Below are 21,023 nucleotides of genomic sequence, written 5' to 3' on the forward strand. Positions count from 1 at the left end.
AATGGCCTGAAAACCATCCCACAGCTGAGCTGCATCTGATTCCATCCCCAACTTCGATCAAATTGTCTTGTCGCTCTTAAGGTAGCCTTCTGTGGGTTGTACCCAGACTTCTTCTATAGTTCTGGATCACCAGTCTTGAATACCACAGACCTAGCCCTCAGCAGGTTACTAATCTCCTGGTACAGCCATGGCTTTTGGTTTGGGTATATCTGGAAATACAAAATAATCTGCAGATGCTGTAAAAGATCAAAGCAACACTTTCAGTACGCTGGATGAACTCAGCAGGTCGGGTATATCTGGCATGTTCTTGAAGGCACACACTCATCCACACAGGTCTGGATGAAGTCCATGTCAACCGTTGCATATTCATTCAGATTTGAAGATTAATCCCTGAATATTGTCCAGTCCACCAACTCAATGCCGTCCTCTAAGTGCTCCTTCGCCTCCTGACTATACCTTCTTGGTTCTCACCACTTGTGCCGCGAGCTTTAGTCTTTGCCTATACACAGGAAGTAGAAGTACTGCCAGGTGATCGGACTTTCCGAAATATGAGAGTGGGACAGCACGGTAAGCACTCCTTGTGGTGGTATAACAGTGGTCAAGTGTGTGGCTCCTCTGGTTCCACGGGTGATACATTGGTGGTAGTTGTTCAGAGACTTCTTCAAGCTGAACTGGTTGAAAATACCAGCAATGATAGGGAAGGCATTTGGGTGCTTTGTTTCATGATTGTTGATCATAGTGCTCAGCTCCTCCACTCCCTGCATGACCTTGGCCTGAGGCTACCAAGATGGTGGCAGAAAACTCCCTCGGTAGATAAAATTTGACTGCTAGATGTTCCAGGTCGGGTGAGCAGGATTGAGACAGAACCACCATAATGAGTGAATCATAAAGCATACTCCAGCTTCTCTACCTTTAAAAGACTGAGATGTCCTGTTTTTGCAGGGAATAGTGAAGCCATCAGAATATCCCTGGTATGGTTTACTTAATTGAATCTGCATAAATAAACTAAGAATCATGCCAAAATAAACCTTACCACAATCAATTTCTCAGTGAACATTATGTGTAATGCAAGAATGATGAATATATTCAATGGTTTGTATTGTTCCCCACCTGTAAACACTACTGTACCACACCGGCTAAAATAAATTTGAAATTTAAAACTTCAAAAGCATACTATTTATTCTAGTCTAATCAAATAAGTTTCCCAAGAAATGAAAAGCAAGCACGAAGTCTGAAGAAAATGTATTCCTTTTCCTCAGTTCTTAATATAACAAAATACATAAACATGCCTGTTAGCCAATTAGTGAATGCACTAAGAAAAATACATATTCCATCTTAAATTTGTCTGAAGCTTGTACAGTTTGGCAAGAAATGCAAAGTATGTAATCTTTTATAGCCAAAAGACCTGGCTAACGATGCAATTACAAAATTATTAACAGGAAACTCAGTTCTTTTAGGACATTATTTACAAGTTTTTCAAAAAATGTTCTCCAAACAACTCGTTTCTTTTTTGAGTAAAAATAATAAAATCATTACTGATAGCATTTTACTTGTCAGTCTATTTGGATCTATTCATTAAATCTATTCCCTTTTTCTAATCAATACAGAAACCTCGTTACTCCAGTATACCCACACGTGAAATTCCAGTTATATTGTGCATGTGTCTGGCTCATAAGATGATAATCTAGACCTTCGTTTCACCTCTCTCTTATCGCTGGACACACAGAATACAAAAGATAAAACACAATCATTTCCCTTTGCTGTACCTTATACACACCCTGAGCAAAAATTATGAAAAATAACTGTACATGAACTATACTCAATAGACAATTTATAGCATAAACATACGATTAGAGGTTTTCTCACAAGACCCGATTGTTCAACAATCTCCAAAGCTTCTGGAGTCGAAAAGAGAAGTTACTGGGTGATTTGGCTTGGGAAAGTCAATTGATATTTATGAAAATTAGAGCATTTTACACTCACATGGGTATAAATCAACCCTAGCAACTTTAAATCTTAATTCAAATGAGATGTTAAGTGACTAAAATCTGTGCTTATACTTATCAAGTGAGATGAGTATAAGCGAGATATTTGTTAATAAACACTCCAGCCAGAGGCAAATCAAGATGTGAAGTTCTGCCTTATGGATGACAAATGCAATTGCAAAGAATGCCATTCCAGAAAACAAGTTATTGTTAAAAATTTAGTAAAAACTACTGCAGCAGTCCAAAAATACATCTTTAAAAAAAAGGAGCACAAATTCCTAACCCAGGATATCATACAGCCAATCATAACTAATGAAGTACTTGTATCCCACTTGACTGGTCAAAGGTGACCTCTAGAAAATGTTACCAATTAACCAGTTTTGTGGGTTTATTTAAAATCTGATGCCAACATTGATTTTAATACTTGGAAGTGTTAACAGCTATAATATGTAATCTGCCTCTTAAGTGGATACTGGGGCTAGCTTTCAACTGTACCTGTACAAAAACCTAATTGTACATTGTCTTTTAACAATAACATTGAGTAAATGTTACAGCTTTAGATAATATCTGACCGATGGCAAAATTATATTGTTATTATGGCATTTTAAATTGAAACATTCCATTAAAGTAAAAGCCTAAAGTAGATAACAGAAAAGTTGAAGGATCCTATATCATTAATGTTGAAAAGATAATTACATTATTTTAAATTGGTATCACTAAACCAAAGTATTATTATGTACCTGTTTTTCCAAAAATCAAAAATACTATTGATTTGAAATCAATGGTGAATAAAAATAGAAATGTAATTATTACTTTGAAATTTCACTTTGCTTATTTATTACTTTGGACGGCTATCAAAATGCCAATAAATAGGAATCAAAAACACATTTGTTGTGAAAAATGACAAAAGAAATATCCAACTTTAGCTCCTGATTAGTATTATGGAATATTGCAGGCACTACATGTGCTTTCTGCAGTAGTTATTCAAATAATCGTGGATGGTGTCAACATGCACTGGAATATGAAATTATGAGTCAACAATGAATTATCACTAAATGAGTACATTTACCGTACTGCCTTAGCCAAATTTCCCAGTTTCTAAATAAAACCAAATGTACTCAATGGTATTACAAATCATCCTAGAAGATTCTAAATACAAATTGACATTTTTAAAAATGGCTCTTAGTGTGTTTTGTTTTGGAATGGAGAATGAAGAAAAGGAAAACTCAATAGCACCAGAAGTTATTTTAAAAATTGTGTTTGGCTATACTACAAAACATTGGAAAAACAGAAGGCATGTCAAAGGATTCCCTAAAATATTCAAATATAGAGAGGAAGGTTACTAGCCAAAAAAATTGAGTCTATTCAAAAAGAATACAAAAGCAACATTGAGCATTCATGGATGACCAGGCCTTTGTATTATGGATGATTTGTGCAGCACATGATGAAAGAACATCACAGAGGAAGACTCAAATGAGAAGATCCTGGAGGCTTGAGAGAGATTGCGCTTTGAAGACGGCGTTGAGGATCTGGCACCAGCATAAACATTATGCAAGATGAAAAGTGAGTGTGGTCAACTGGTAAAGTTAGTTTAAGAAAATTACTGACTAAAATATTAATCAAACATTAAAACTCTGGTATAATATTTAAATACAAGACTTTATTGGTTGCAACATATAATAAAAAGTTAAAACATAAGTCTAAACTAAAACGTGTTAACTACATTAAGAATCAAATTTATTATCACTGGCACATGGTGTGAAATTTGTTTTGCGGCAGCAGTAAACTGCATTACATAACAATAACTAAATTACAGTAAGTATATATAAAAAATTTAATTAATTAAGTAGTGCAGAAAGAAGGGAAAAGATACGAGGTAGTGTTCATGGGTTCACTGTCCATCCTAATGGAATAAGCAATCTGATGGCGCAAGGAAAGAAGCTCTTCCTGAAACGCTGAGTGTGTCTTCAAGGCTCCTGTACCACCTCTTTGATGGTAGCCATGAGAAGAGGCATATCCTGGGTGACTTTCACCAGCCACCTTCTTCCCATCACCTATCCCACCCCCTCCCTCTTCAGAATCCTATGATGGCTGCAAAACTATGGGAGAGTATCATTCATCTATCCATCATAAAGTCAACAGTATTCTTGGTTCTGGAGCTGTCTAGATTTCAAAATTTGCAGAAAATTCCTTTTCAAAATAAACTACTACTGAACAGCCCACTTTTGCACCATTCAACACAAAAAGAATACAGCTTTACCAGAACACAGTCTGGTAATGATTGACTAAACCAGTAATTGTCAATCCCCTCACCAGCCTTCCAAATGGCCACAGTTATCACTTACCAGAGAGAAATAACAAGATACTGATGTGCACCAGTTGAGAATGGGTTAAGTCCTGTGAATTCACATAAACACTCAACCACATTAAGCGGTCTTCACTTGATTTTAACAGCCATTTTCATAGTCCCAAATCCTAGAATTTTGATTAAGTAGGCGCTGAACCTCCATTTAGCAGCCATTTTGGTCCTCCTTAAGGGTTCCAGTAGACTAAATTCAAAACAGTTTTTCAAGAAACATCGCAAAAAAATTCATGATATACAATCAGCAGGACATAACTATGTTTAAATTTAAGAGTTTACGCTTAAAATTAGCAGAAAAACTAAAAAATCTGAAAAAAAAGAAAAAACATTGAAAGCAACAGGAGAGAAAAGCTGTCTGATGTTGGTTAGACATAAAAAGCAATAAATATTTAATATTGCTTACCTGCTTATAAAAGTTGATATGTGATATTTGCACTTCCTTAAATAAACCACAGAAACTTGCTCAAGGCATTTTTGCATGAGGGGGAAACAGCCACAACAAATGTCAGCCATTTTGAGGTTGCCGAGACACAGCAGCTGAGGTTACTGTAGCTTCATCCTCACTTACAGTGACTTCTCTACAGAGAGTTATTAGAAAATGGTTTCCTACCCTGCATCATCTCCCTTCAATGATTCATTCACTTTAGCTTTGGTGTGGGTGTGAACGTTGGGGCGTGTGTGTATATATGTTACACAATATTCTTTGCCTGCTACAGTCAGATAGCTGCAAGCACACAACCACATAACAACAACAGGACTTACCAGCAGACAGCAAGCTCTGATTGTTGGGTGTGCAACTACAGCATAGCAGATGTGTCTAGAGGCGGCCCCACACTGACGTCAACTGCCTGTCAGTCACACTAGGCAATTAGCAAACAGGATTCTACAGTGCAAGTTTACTTGCTGCTTCCTGGCAATCCAGGCCAGAGATTCCAAGATGCCAGAGAGAGCCAGACGGCTATTAGAACCACCAGGCACCAGAGGGAGGGGAAAAACAACAAAAGAAGCCCCACTTCAAGAACATACAGGAGGAAATTGCCAGAATGCAAGATCTGTCTCAGCCCTTGAACCCATTATTTGACTATATCATGCACCATAATATATGAATGATTCCCATCTTTTCCAAATTACTTTTGTCTAAACACATTAACAGTCAATTATACCAAAATAAATAGGGATCCCCTCCCCCCCTCCTGCCCCCAATATCAAATCTCAGATCTTGACATTTTAAAATCAAGCAATTCTAAAAAAAACTTAAGAATGTTACCCTGTCAAGGTAATCTGAGGGTCTATCATCATAGCAAATGACACCCCAACCAACTTAAATCTCATCTACATCATACTCTCATCGCCGGCACAACAATCATTAACATTTTAAATCTAGAAGTTCAAACTATTACATTCCCCCTTTGTGTTGCATTTTCTTCTTACTGTATGAAGCACACAGCCAGCAGCACAATCTGCTTTTCATTTCACTGGATTTCACTGGTGAGAAAGATCACGTTCACAGCACCCCTTAGAACATCGTAACAATTGTAAAATATAGACTGTGGTCAACGTGCATTATCCTCTGTACATGCACGCGTCCTCTTTATATGTGATATTCTTTGAGATACCCATGCACTTTTTTTAAAAAGAATTCTGTTCAGGTCTCCGTTACACCTCAAAAGCAAAAAAAAATCAACTTCAGATAGCTTACTGCATCAAGGGCGATACAAGAGTTTAACGTTTCATTGCAAAATTGGAGACAAACAAATATGGAAAACTGTACTGGAAAGCTGCAAGGTCAACTGAAAGACATTGGTGAAAACACTGAAGGTCTTGGGATTTTAGTCGTCTGTGTGAGATAAATGTTGAAATATTATTGATATAATAACTAACGATCACATTTCACAACAGCAGATCACCAAGAAATACAAATCTTAAATGAATGTCAAACTGAATAGCGAGTTTTCTATTAGAATGGGGGGCGGGGGAGGGTCTGATAAAATAGATGCATGTAAAGTAAATTTACTCAAAAGTATTTTTATCCTTTCCTTTTGTAAACAAAAGAAGACATTGCAAATGATAAATTTTTGCTGCAGATTTCATAAAACTACCAAAAACTGCACAAACCTTCCCCCCCGCCCCCACTGGGCATTTATCCATACCATTAGAAATTTCAAAGTAGAGAGTAAAATCTATATTTATTAAACCTACCCATGAAAAATATTAAAGGTATTAGATTCACAGAAAATGAAAAAATATATATAACGTCCCTCTCTATTATGACACACATCACATTGCACACTTTTGATTTTAACAGCTTTCCTGTGAGATAATTACAAGAATAAAGATCCTCTTACACACTCATTTTTATGCATGAAGCAGACTAGATTAAAGTAGGTAGAGAAAGGAAGCACCTAAGGTTCTAAAGAGATTTCCAGTCACATGATTCCAGCTGTTAAACTCTTTGTATAATGGAGGAAGTCAGAGCACCAGCAGAGTGCACAAAATGGCTGCCTTGTCTGCACTGCAGAGAACTATCTCAGGGGCCCACATCATAAATGGGGAGAGGCCAAACTACCCACTTACTTTACTTTTGGTTAGTCTTGAATTTAATAAGCACTTAAAAAAACTAGAATATTCAAGCTCTTCTGTTCCAAATTTTTATTTCACTCAATGTAATTCACAAACTGAATGCAAAAGGATGCATTTAATTGCAGTGTAATCACTATTTCTCCTGACCAGTGGGGAATGCCACAGCAATGAAAGATTTTCATTATTACTACAGAGTTAAACTAATACAGCCTTTTGCTCACTGTTCTATAGCAGAAAGGATTATTTTGCAAAATTAATCTTCAGCATGCCAACTATCAGCCATTTTCATTGCACAAGAAGTTTAATCAAGGTATTTTGCAAACAACTGCTCCGCATATTTTTTTTCTATTTCAAAATGGCACAGCTGTTATATTAGCTATAGTTTGTAAAATTTAATATTTAAATAGTTGCAGATTAATACAGTCCATTAATGCCACCGACAGTTGTAAATATCAAATAAACTCAAACCCAAAAGGGGCCTCTAGAAATAGAAACACTCCATATCAATTGTTTCAATGAGACGGCGACAACTAAATGTGCATTATTGAGTAACATGATTACTATACTTCACACATATTATTTTAACGAGTGAATACTTAAAAAAGGCATCAATCTATCATACAAATCAAAAATTAAAAGAAACAAGTTAATTTGCAATATTTCAGAAGACGCAAGTGTCACAGACAGAGAAATTCATTGCTCATTCTTACGTGACTTTGAGAGGGCAGCTAAGTCACTTTCTGGAACCAGTTCTGGTGAAGGTACTCCCTATGCTGCGGGGGAGCGGGGGGGTGGCATGTTCCATGATTTTGACTTGAAAGAACGTATTTCCAAGGCACCGCACTTCTCCCTAATTTTTCCTGATAGTGGAATCCAGAAAGAACCCTACATTTTTGCCTGAATCTTGAAATTTAATCAAATAGAAGTTAGTTTTTCAGTCACTTGGTCTAATCACACAGCATGGAAATAGATGAGCAATGTACTCATCAGGTTCTCAAATTCTGTAACTGTGTCATTCAATGGAAAGAAGGGATTTTAATGTGTAGGCACCACTTGTATAACCATCTTTAGCTTTAATGACCAACAGCAAACTTCTATTCAATCAAATAGTGTTAATCTTTTGTGTAATTTTTAATATTATTCCCAGATTGTATCATTTCCTCTAACCCATTTATTTTCTTATCCTTCCAACCAAAAAGGGAAAACCTCACTGAAATTTACTACTAATCCAGCGACTAGAAACTTATACACAACTTATTATATAGCACAGTCTCCCACATTCTTGAGTTACTTGTTCTAAATGTTAAAATTTACAACGTTATCAAACATGAATTAGTTGTGTAGGCTATTTAGCTTCCGTACTTGCTCCCAAAGGCCGCACAGTTCCAGGTACCTACCTGGGTTTGATCTTTACTCTGGGTGCTGTCACTTGGTGTTTACATTCATTTTCATGGTTACATTGATTTCCTCAAGGGTCTCAGGTTTCTTGCCAATTTCAAAACAAGCACTGGTTTCTTAAATGGCTACTGAAATTACCCCTTCATGTAGTTAATGGCAAAAAGGGTCAAATGAGAATTAAAGGGAGGGAGAGAGAGAAAGTTGCGACAATACAGGGAAAGCGGTTAATGGTATTACACCCTAAATGCCAGCATGGAAACAAAGAACAAATTGACTTCCTTCTGCATTAAATATAATTCCATAAGATGATGCTTAATTATTATTTTTAAGAGATATAGCATGGAATAGGCCTTTCTGGCCCTTCGAGCTGCACCGCCCAGCAACCCCCAACAACCCTGATTTAACGCTACCCTAATCACAGGACAATTTACAATGGCCAATTAACCTACCTGGTACATCCCTGGACGGTGGGAAGAAACAGGAGGACTTAGAGAAAACCTACACATTCCATGGGGGTGTCATCTTTCTGTGCAACCGTACGTCCATAGACTTTTAGTAATAAAAGGAAATCAACCAATCTGTCTTGATTATACTCATGTGACAGAACCTCCAGAACCCTAATGAATAGAAATTTCCACTGCCTTTGGGCAAAGAAGAAGCATCCCTGAACAGCCAATTTCTTATTTCGAGACAGTCGCCAACCGCCCTGAACAACTCAGCCAAAGAAAAAAGAATCAATTCCACATTTACCTTGTCAAAGCTAAAGAATTCTGCATGTTTGAATAAGATTACTTCTCACTCTAAATTTAAGACCATACAATAGTAATTTACTTAGCATTACCTCATACAACAAACCTAACACCCCAGAAATAAACTTTTATCATATTTTATCTCTTGTAGCATAGAAAGAGATCCCTCCAGTCCAGCAAGGCCACAACAACCATCAGGCACCCATATACACTAATCCCAATTTCCCTTTCACATTCCCCATTAGCCTACACATCAACACATTTATTTTTGCCAAGCAAGAGGAAACAGAATCTGTAAAAACCCATCTGGGTTTTTCTTCCTTGGGTTAGGAGACCACATCAGTACAAAATATTCCTGATGCAATCTCACCAGGTCCCTATACAATTAGAGTAAATAACCTACGCTCTTGCTCTCAAATCCTCCAACAACAAATAGCTGATACCACCTGCTTTCTTGCTTGCTGTACCTCTATGGTGACTTCCTGCCATTCATGTACAATGATACTCAGGTCCTTCTGAACACCTTCAACTTTCAATCCCTCGGCATTGCAATAAATTCTGAACTGCTGGGTTTCCACAACCTTTCACCGATGGACCCCAATAGCCACAGGCCTCCCAATCCAAATGTGGTCCTTTGACTACTCCTCTGCTGTTTGTCCACCAACCAGTCTTCATCCAGGCCATTGTGATCCTCAATCTAAGGTGGTTAATTTTACTTAACAATCTTGGAAACCTCCTGGAAGCACAGGTACAAACATTGGCTCAAAAAGGCATTGGTTACCTGATTTACGCTGCTTGTTACAACCTTAAAAAATAGATTTGTCTCATCTTTCATAAATCCACATAGAAACTAAAGGAATTGAACAGTCAAAGTATCTTGTTTCCACTTCTTTACAATAAATTTGAGCCTTTCTCTTTTAGAGACTAGAAATAGCACAGCAGAAATTAGCTAATTTTATCTCCCAGGTCTCAGCCCATAGCCCTGCAAAAATGGGCATCTTTTAAAAACAATTAAAAATGTTTCTGAATCTCACATGCCCAGATCACAATTTCCTTCATATCCTTCTATCCAGCTATATTCTTCTGTTTATTGTCCTTGGCCTGCAAAGATGTTCAACACCTCAAATAAAATCTCCCCTCAGCTCTCCTTACTCCAAAGAAAGCAACTTCAGCCTTGCAAATCCCTTCCCATAACATTTACAGCCTTGTTTAACAGCCTTTAAAAATTTCTGCAGTGTCTATTGTGACTAAAACTATTCCCTAGACAAGTTTTAATTCTGCAGCCATATTTGAATCCAATTTGCGATCCAAACCCTACAATCATATGCCCGTATCTTAATACCATCCTCCATGGAGCCTTACCGAACAGCATCTGAAAGCTTTGTATCGCACATACTACTTGTGCTTTCTTAGTGAATTCTTTGAAGAGTCAATAGACTGGATAAACAGGAGTCCTTCTGAAATACTCATTTATAGCTTGCCTTCCTGGGATTATGTTATTTTATAGTTTAACAAGGACTTTGGTGTGATAACATTGGAGGGTAAGATACTAACTGATTCACACTAAGATTAGTCATTTTGACCTTTTCTGCACCATTCCTTTTCCATTGCCCAAATGTGTTATTAAAAACAGTAGGAATGGATAAAGTACAGTATTTTCATTATACAAATTGATTATTGAGACAGGATTATTATTCTTTGAACCAGTTTAGGCCTGAGCTCATGAATTTATGAAGACAAGAAACTGATCTCACTAAAAGATACAAGCCTCTTAATGGAACTTATGAAGACAGATACAAGTACGTTTTCCCCGGCTGTGTGTCTAGAACCAGGGCTTAAGGTCTGGACATAACTGGCTGGCTATTCTGGATAGATGAGAAATAAGAAATTTCTCTTAAGAAATGTTTGACATTCTCCATCCAAGCACACAAAGGAGGCTCAATAATTGAACATATTCAAGAGATACAGTAGATTGACATACTTTTGAATTAAGGGATGTGGTTTAGTGTGACACTGTTAATTACCTGTTTACTACCAATCAACTTCAAAAAAATCCAAACGAGACATAGGTTAGTCATTCAAAGGCTATTGAATAAATCAAGTTTACTTCTGTAGTCCATGACTGTGCATTCAAGACCCATAGAGAATACACCTCGGCCTCTGGTACTACATAATTTAGTAACACGTGCAAAATACTGAGAGGAACTCAGCGGGTCAGGCAGCACAGCATCTGTGGAAAAGAACAAACAGTTGACATTTCGGGCTGAGACCCTTCATCTAGATTTCCAGCATGTGCAGAATCTCTTGTGTTTACTATATCACTTGCAAGTTTGTAAAAATCAAAATTGGGACTCCACCCTATCAAGACTTTGTCATTTACCACAAGAACGTTGAATAACATACAGTTTGTGATCTATATGCCTTAAATCAACTAAGACATCACTGAAGATTCCATTCGAAAAACACATGCAACCACCCAAGGCAGCTCCATATTTGGGAACTCATTTCTGGAGTCATAATGGACATCACTGAGACAAGCATCATGCAAAAGCAGAACTGGGATAGATCACAGGAAGGTCTCAACTCACAATCTCTCCCAAGTCTCAACTTAACATGCCATAGCAAAATGGGAAAACCTCTCTCATCTGACCACAGAGCTAAAGCAACAGGCAGGTCACGTCTCATTACCCAATTATGCTCTTACAAAGAGCAAGATTTACCTGCATGTACTGAAATGTGTTCAAAAATGGAAAGACATCAATGAGAGCTGAATATGAAGAATGCAATGTTGGAAAAAAAAGTAGTCAGAGTCTTAGAACATTACAGTATAGAACCAAGCCCTTTGGCATATCTAGTTTGTGCCGAACCATAACTCTACTGAGTTCAATTGACCAGCACCTGGACTACAACCCTCCGTATCCCTCTCATACCTTTCCAAATGTCTTAAATATTGAAATTGACCCCGCATCCACCATTTGCGCTGGCAGCCTGTTCCACACTCTCACTATCTTCTGAGTGAAGAAGTCCCCCCTTCATGTTCCCTTTAAACATTTCACCTTTCACCCTTAACCCATGACCCACAGTTGTAGACTCACCCAACCTCAGTGGAAGAAGCTTGTATGCATTTACCCTGTCTATAACCCTCATAATTTTGTATACCTCTATCAAATCTCCCCTCAATTTTCTAGGTTCTAGGAAATAAAGTCCTACTCTATTCAACCTTTATTTATAACTCATGTCCTCAAGTCCCTGTAACACCCTTATAAACGTTTTCTGTACTCTTTCAATCTTGTTTACATCTTTCGAAAAGGTTGGTGACCAAATTTCCATACAAAACTCCAAATTAGGTCTCACCAACACCTTATACAATTTCAACAAAACTTCCTAACTTCCATACTCAATATATTAATTTTTGAAAGCTAATGTGCCAAAAGCTTTCTTATGACCCCATCAACTGTTAACGACACTTTCAAGGAATTATGGATCTGTATTCCCAAAAATTGCACTCCTCAGTGCCCTACCGCTCACTGTTAAAGTCCTCCCAACGTGCAACATCTCACAATTGACTGCATTAAATTCTATCTGCCATTTTTCAATCTGGTCCAGATCCTGCTGCAAGCTTTGAAAGTCTTCCTTAGAAACTTTCCAAGGGAAGACTACCATCAGGAAACTTTCTGATCACATATGACAAGCTCTTTCCATCTAACCCTTTTAAAATATGGGAGTCCCAATCAATGTGGAAAATTAAAATCACCTACTATCATAACCTTATGTTTCTTGTGACTGTCTGCAATATCTCTATGAATCTGCTCCTCTAAATCCCACTGACTGTTGGGTGGTCTATACTGTAATCCAATTAACATGGCCATACCTTTCTTATTCCTCAATTATAACCATAAAGCCTCTCCAGTTTGTCCTGACTGAGGACTGTGGTGACATTTTCTCTGACTAGTAATGTCCCCCCTCTCACTGTAACATCTATAACAACTGAATCCTGCCAGTCCTGCCCCTCCTGCAACCAGGTCTCACTAATGACTACAATGTCATAATTCCACGTGCTGATCCATTCTACAATACTCCTTGCAATGAAATATACGCAGCTCAGAAAATTAATCCCACCTTGCTCAACCTTTTGATTCCTGACCTTGTATGTAGGCTTAACATCTTTCTCCACAACCACTCCATTATCTGTATAGTGCTCTGTACCCACCCCCCTGCAACTTTAGTTTAAACCACCCATGCAGCACTAGTAAACCTTCCCACTCATATATTAGTCCCCCTCCCGTTCAAGTGCAAACCGTTTCCGTTGTACAGGTCCAACCTTCCCTGGAAGAGAACCCAATGATCCAAAAATCTAAAACCCTCCCTCCTGCACCAACTCCTTAGCCACATGTTAAACTAATGATCTTCCTACTTCTGGCCATATAATGTCTGATTACTTCTCAACAGTATTAGATTGTATATGGAGTAAATGTGATGACCATCAGAAAGAGCAAGCTCACTAATATATTTATCAATGTCAGGACGTTATCAACTGGTGCTGAACCTATGATGTGTACTTTCAAATAACAATGACTCAGGCGTAACATAATTTTGCCCTGAAATAGCCTAAAAAGGATTTAAGGGTACTGATACAAATCTATCCGGTGCCAAAAATTGTAAAACAATTTTGTTTCAAACAAACTTTAATTGGTATATTACTTATGTATACATTTTCTTTAATTTTATATTACACACATTTCCATGGTAATAGGTTTCAAACAAAATACAGGAAGCGAAGAAGTAGATATTCAATAAACCAAGGATCACACTACATGCATATGGCAGGCAATCGTTTGAGAATCCCAAACTCTACTTCACAATAACCAAATTCAAAACAGTGTGACAGTTGTGAAGCCAGTTTCAATAACTTAAACGCAAATGAAATTGCTCATAAAGAAAATGATATGAAAAGATCAAATCTATATAAAATTATAGCAACATTCAAATCATAGTACAGGGATTTGTTGTGGAAGATTTCACGAAAAGTTAAAATATTGTTAGTCCCCATGATATCTGCTTTTAAAGCAAATTGCTTCAGCAAGTCCCAGGCACCTCTTTATATGAAAAAAAATCGACATATTTTATTCAAAAGATACATTTCAACCACTGAAATTTTTCTTTTCAGATGCAGTTCATGGAGAGCTCAGTAGAGTGATTTCACACCATTTTCAAAATATTAATACCACACTACAGCACGTGAAGTGCACATAGAAAACCTGAGTTTGAAGATGGTAAGGGGGGAAAAAAAGTGATCAGGTGAGGACCAGGGGGGGAATTAGGATTAAAAAGCAAAACAGACAGCACTGTATCAGGTCGATTGTGAGAACATGGCAAGTATGTGTGCGGCTGACCTATCACACATTAATCAACTGGGTCTCCTTTTCGCAGACTTTCAAGTGCACACTTTTTTTTGTCTTGGCAGGCGGGCTCAGGTCCATCACTCCCATTTTGCAAGTTGTCCAGCGTGTACAATTACTGAGATGACTCAGTAAAAACATTTAACCAACTACTCATCATTCTTGTTCTACCCATACATAACAGTGACCATCGTGAAATCATTGAAGTTGTTTGTTTGCTGACGTTACTAGAATTTCTATTGAAAGAAAAATCGACTCAAATCCTTGTATGCTCAACTGAAGCAAAATGTCAAATATGATTGAAGAGGTGACGGTCATGTAAGTTTGGATCAACTAGAGAAGTGCAAAACAACACTGTAATGGTGATTTCTCCAAGCATATCCAATAAATATCAGGCTTATATGCAGTTTCTGCATGTGTGCTAACATCACTGAGCAATGGTTGCCAGTAGCTGCTTGCATTGTAATGCCCTTTATAAAGAAAGAACATTAGAAAGGCAACAATATGCATCAACCAGAATAATCCATACAAAGGAAATTTTAAAAATTTAACAGGGATTATTGTTCAAATTCATTACATCCAGTCAACTATGTCATATTTACCTCCTGCATTTATAGCCAAATAATAGAATTCCCTGTGTCGGAATAAGACCGTAAGACCACAGCAAGTTGGATACCCACCTGAGGCAGCAGGCTCATTCTTTGTGAAACACTGCTGTCAACCTAGATGGAAGACATTGCACAGAAAGCTGAGAAAAGTAACCTCATAGCTCTTCTGCAACCTCAATAGCAATATGCTGATACTTCCATTTTGCTGTAAATAAAGAGCTGGGGTTTACCTCAGTTCTTTTTTTTTTGGCGTGTGCCTGCGTGTGTGTGTGTGTCTGCGTGTCCGTGCGTGTGTCCATGATGATGGATTTTTCATGGCTTTTTACAAGGCGGAGAGAGAGAGAGAGGGAGAGAGAGAGAGACTGTGTGGCGTGCCATTCCTCACACTGATATTTTTCGCAGTATTTTCCCTTTTGTTTTTTTACGAAGTCGAGTTGCGATCTCGACACTCAACCCAGCACGGATGGAAAGTGCACTCGGGAGCGGACCTGACTAGTTTCGAACTCGGGAACCTCCGCTCCCGGGTCCGGCGCCGATGTTGTTGCGCCACCAGCCGGCCCAGGTTTACCTCAGTTCTACATCTAAAATAGAGAAAAACAAATATAATGCAATGTCAATTCAGATGTAAAAAGCGAGGCCTGGAAGTATGGATGAGGCACACATATTTCAAGGGAGATTCAGAAATGAACTGTAAAGTATAACGAGTTATGGGTTCCTTTGGATTGAAAGACATATCAAAGAGGAGATCTTAAAATGCAGAAAGCAGCAAATTCTGATGACACTGGAAAACCATCCTATGCTGTATCAGATATAATACGTCTCTCACATTTGCTCACTATAAACGCAAGTTGTGAGGAGGTACAAGGTCTACAGAGAGATATAGGCAAGATAAATGAGTGGAGGTGGTGATGGTAGGTGGAGTCTAAAGAAGGAAACTTGATATTAAAAAGCTTCAGAAGAATGAAGTTGCAAGAAACTTAGCAATCAAGAGGAATTCTGCTGTCCGTGTCCATAACACTAATATGTACAGCAATTCAGTAGGAAGGCAAATGGCACATTGATCTCCACTGCAAAGAAACTGGTGGCCAGATTGATGCATTGTTACACCTGTACAGGATTTGCACAAACCACACTTGGATAGACCCATGCATCATCTTAGCTTCCATTTCAAAGGACAATGCAATGAAAGGAGCATCCGAATGAGACAACTGCACTTTGAAGATGATGATGATGATGATGATGGGCATGAACTTCAAAGAATGAAAGGCCACTTCTGTGAAGCACCCACTTCTAAAAAAAAATTAACAGGATGGGTAAAGCAGCCACTCCTCTTGCCTCTAAATAGGAAGTACAATCTCAGGATAAATAGCCATTTTGGACTGAGATGAAACATTTCTTCAGAGGCACAAAAATAGTTGGAGTTCTCCTCCAAGACGGTCCTGGATATTCAGTCATCAATTATTGACTACTTCCAATTGGTTTTTGGATTCTAAAGCAATAAAATATGGAATCAGGCAGGGATGGGGACTTTAGATAAAGAAACAGTGAAGATATCGAATAGTATACAGTCTACTCCTTGTTTCTCTTATGTTAAGAGGGTACAGTGCACCAAGGGCTGCACTGAAGTGACAAACAAAACCTTACACTGAGCTTTGTTGATTTTAGTTGAGCAACAAAAAGCTTGGGAAGGAAAAGGATTTCAATAGACTTTATAAAAGAGAAAGTAGAGTAAAAAAAATTCCAGAACTTCCAGGCTTCAAAGAAAGTCATATTTTGCTACCTGGCAAAGTAGCCTCATCACTCAGCTACCTCTAGAAGGAATTCTTATGATTTTAGTATTTAAAAATCTTTAATATCTTGTAAATCAAATTTACAAACAGGAGGTTTTGGAAGGAGAATTAAGGGATTTTGTCCCTTATTCGATCATTTCCAGTAGCTTGATACCACACAAAAATCAGATCTTTCAAGTCTTGGATCCAGTTGCAAGTGAAACAGGCTTATGGTATTTTACCCAAACACTGCAATTAAAATAAGCAAGCTTATTGGTGTGGCTGTAGATTCCCTGCTTGTTCCAGTTTACATCTCAGGCCCTTCCCAGTCACAGTTCTGGAGTTGTCTTCATATTCTCCATATATCAGCCTCTCAGATTGAGAATTACCTCTTCTTTCTCAAGACAATGGAAAACCACGAATTCAAACTCTTAATTCAGCTGACATAAGGGATCATCAGTTTAGTCCCAGCAGACAGCAATGAAGATGTTAGAACTATGCCAGTACAGTCATCATGAACAGGGTTTACACTTAAATGGCATCAACGGCAGGTACAAGAACATTCACAGACACACCAAAAGATTGGAACAAATTGTCCCTTTTTTCCTTTGTGACAAGTACTGCTGAACATAATTATTATGCAATTTCAGATGCCTTCAAACTGGGTGTGCCGTCAGCAAACTTTATATGAATCCTTTACCTTTTTGGGAGATAATAGTAACAGAAGCAAGGCAATATTCATTACCCATCTCTGACTCTCTGCTCACTCAATTCATTGAGGTGAAGAGCAAATAAATACCTTTATCACAATCATCTGCAGAGAAAACTGGAGAAAAAGGGGCCAAAGTTCAGAAAATGACTGCACTTTGAGAAAATGTTACTTCAGCTCAATGGCCTTCAAGTTCCTTCTATTCAAAAACTGTGGGCCAAACGCACAAATTTCCAGATGTAATTAATTCAATTTCACAATATTCCTTCACGGTTGGTAGATCAACACAAATTAATGTTTTAAAATGTGTAATATACATACAGAAAGGGCCACTAACATCATGAAGGATCCCATCCACCCTGTTCAATGATTGTTGTCCCACTCCCATCAGGGAGGCCACGTAGCTCCATGCCAGGGCCACCAGATCAAAAAGTTACTTTCCCCAAGCAGTATGTCTGATCAACACCTCCACCCACTAACCCACCCCATCACACCCACAACTACCACTACTTTTTCATATCCTGTCAGTCACCTTATGTACAGACACTCCTGTGCCTAACGTCACTTTATGGATATTGAGTGTATGTAAGCTATTACATGTATATGTATTTATATATTTATTGTGCTTTTTTTTATTATTGCATTCTTCATCTTCTGTGGTTTTTTTTGGTGCCACAATGGATCTGGAGTAACAATTACTTTGTTCTCCAGATACTTGTCTACTGGAAACGACATTAAACAATCTTGAAACACTATGTTACTTTATGAGTAGTCAGGTGATAATCAACGTGAAAAATTGCTGTAAACACCATTTTCACCAGTATCTGTAAAAGTGGACCATTGTATTTGAGCGGTGAATTCACCTTAGACGTCATTCTTCAAAAACCTTTCACAGTTACCATCTCAGATCAGTAAAAGGCATATTTTTATTTCAGATTTTTATCACGTTTACTGCAATATTTGGGGAAAAACTTGGCATAAAAATTAAAAATGGTTCAATGCTGTGATATAGCTTTAATTTCCTGAAGATTGCGGCACTGAGCAGAACCCAAACTCCTCAAAAAAATGTCAGTTGTACATCTCGGAGAGACTTCTTTTGGATGAGTGAGGGATTTTTTAAATATTTGCCACACAAGGGATTTGGATTAATCTCGAGAGATTTGCAAGATTAAAAACCAACAGCAGGAATAACTGATCAAATTTAACATTCAGTAAAAGAATCAGATTTTTTGTTTCTCTCGCCACATGCATATACTTTATTTCATAAAATATACATAAGGTTGTGCAGATTGGAGTCAATTTCTCAAATGACCCGTATCAGATGTATTCCCACAAATGAGGTACTGTACAACACAGGTTTTCATGCTGTTCAGAATTTTTTTACTGGAACTAGTGAGTGAAAGATAATCAAAAATTAGGTAAGTATTCCCCCAGGACATGTATTTAACAGGCATGCAGTCCATTCGGGTGCATATGAACATTCAAAATTGCAAAATCAATAAATTATTAACACTGATGCATCAAGTCAAATCTAACTGCACTGTGCAAACACTCTTTGTTAAAAATCACCTGCTCACAAGCACACATGGGCAGACGATGTAGAATTCTAAACATGGATTGCAGCTACAACAATGCAGCAGGAAAGCAAGTGCAGCAACAGCTGCATGCATTCATTTGTTGTCTTCTTCCCCCTAAGGAGAAATGTGCCCACGTTGGTGGGGAGGGAAGGGAAATAAAGCTGAACTCTGCAAACTTCGGGGGGGGGGAATCTATCTGCATGGTTCAAGAGAAAATAATTTCAGTGTGTCTTTTGGATCAATATAAATCAGTTAGACCTACCTTGCCGTGAAGCATCTAGCGAGGTCGCCACACTTGCAGTTTGAAGGGGGGGGGGTGAAAAATCCCGCAACCACCACGGTCAGAGCGTGTGGTTTGGCTGGGAGCGCCACGCGCATGCGCAGTCGCACCGGCGGTCTCGTGCAGCAGCCATGCAGCTCCAGTGCAGCCGCGCGCGCCGGCGCGGGTCCACCCGGGCCGCCCCGCAGGGGCGGAAACACCACGCACCAACGAGAGCCAGGCAGGGAGCGCGAAGGATTACACAAAACACACACACGGGAAAAAAGGGGACTCGTTCCGCACAGCTTAACGCGGGCTTACCTCTGCGACGGGTTCAGGCGCCGTCTCATCAGTTCGCTCTTACCTAGCCCTCCCTTTCCCCCCAAACCGACGAACCCGCCTTTTTGCCCTCTTGCAGCCCCGTCTGTCCGCCAGAGCCGCCGCCGCCGCCCGCCCCCTCATAACAAAGATGGCGGCTGCGCGTGGCGAGTATGCAAATGAGCCTTATACTCGCTCTCCAGAAATCAATAACATGTTCCCGAGTGTCCACCCCCTCCGGCTTCCCTCAATGTATTCACTGCACACCAGTGTTCATTTTTACTTTTATTATCCGTACGACAGGAGCTCCCCCCCACCGCTAGTGCCGAAACACTTGGCCAAGCTGGACGCTGATATGCAGATAAGGCAAGCTTCGCATGCAAGTCATTAGGCATCTCACTGCCAATCAACGGCCGCCGTGTAGTGGGCTGGATCGTATGCAGATCATGGCGCGTTGATATTCAAATTCAACAGGGAGCGCTACCGCAGGACAATTGGCCGGGGGGCGTGGTATGTAAATATATCGGGCGCTGATTTGCATAGCAGCCCGGTCAATGAGATTTTCAGCGTCGGCCGTTATGCAGCGAAGCAGGCGCTTGGTTTTCCCGACTTTTGATAACGTTAATAATAAGGTGCATATTGCATAGGTTTTACATTACTCATTACGCATCTATGTTCAATTAATTCCCGAACTCAAAGTAATTTTAATGCCTTTTAAAATCTCTGCACGGAATACTGAGAATAAATGTAATTTAGATCCTAAAACACCGCCTGAAGACGTAATCTTGAACACTACAGTTTACTAAATCTCCTTTATTTACATTTCCGGTCAGCACCGTTTCAGCTTCAGCCGTTTTGCAGCGAACCAGGCGCTTCGTTGTCCCGACGTTTGATAACATTAATAATAAGGTGCACATTGCATTAATTTTACTTTGCTAGTATTAATAACGGGTTTATTTTCAATTCTAACTCAAAATCGTTTTTAATTCACACGGAGCGCCTCTGAGATAGTGTAGTTTGGGTCCCACAAGACTGCACGTTATTTTCAACACTTACCATTTGCTAAATATTTGCATCGGCAGCATCGGCGCTTGCATTTTTCTGCCACTCCCACGCACTTCCGCGGGCGGCCGCAGGCGTCGCTGTTGAGCTCCAGGGCGAGCCGCCGCAGAACTTACCGTGGAACTTGTGGGAGACACGTTGCAAAGAGCCACGCTCGCAACAGCGCGAAGTTGCCTGTCTTTGCACTTACTTAACACACGATTTGAGCAAATTCCTGCCCTCCCCCCCCCAAAAAAAAGAAGCTTTGT

At 39.0% G+C, this 21,023-nt stretch overlaps 1 protein-coding gene across 14 annotated transcripts in view; it reads right to left on the bottom strand.

Annotated features, from left to right (window-relative positions):
- LOC134354103 (activating transcription factor 7-interacting protein 1-like) overlaps positions 1 to 20,795 on the bottom strand; it is a 154,098-nt gene extending 133,303 nt beyond the window's left edge. For 2 of the 14 annotated variants that reach the window (XM_063062867.1, XM_063062868.1), the window contains exon 1: positions 19,717 to 19,964. In XM_063062867.1, the coding sequence (XP_062918937.1) occupies positions 19,717 to 19,745 (29 nt within the window). In that variant the 5' untranslated portion in view covers positions 19,746 to 19,964. The other 12 variants (XM_063062866.1, XM_063062877.1, XM_063062873.1 and 9 more) reach the window with 10 other exon arrangements.
- Positions 20,796 to 21,023: the final 228 nt, after the last annotated feature.

Source organism: Mobula hypostoma, chromosome 11 (genome assembly GCF_963921235.1).
Source record: "Mobula hypostoma chromosome 11, sMobHyp1.1, whole genome shotgun sequence".
NCBI classification, from domain to species: Eukaryota; Metazoa; Chordata; class Chondrichthyes; order Myliobatiformes; family Myliobatidae; genus Mobula; species Mobula hypostoma.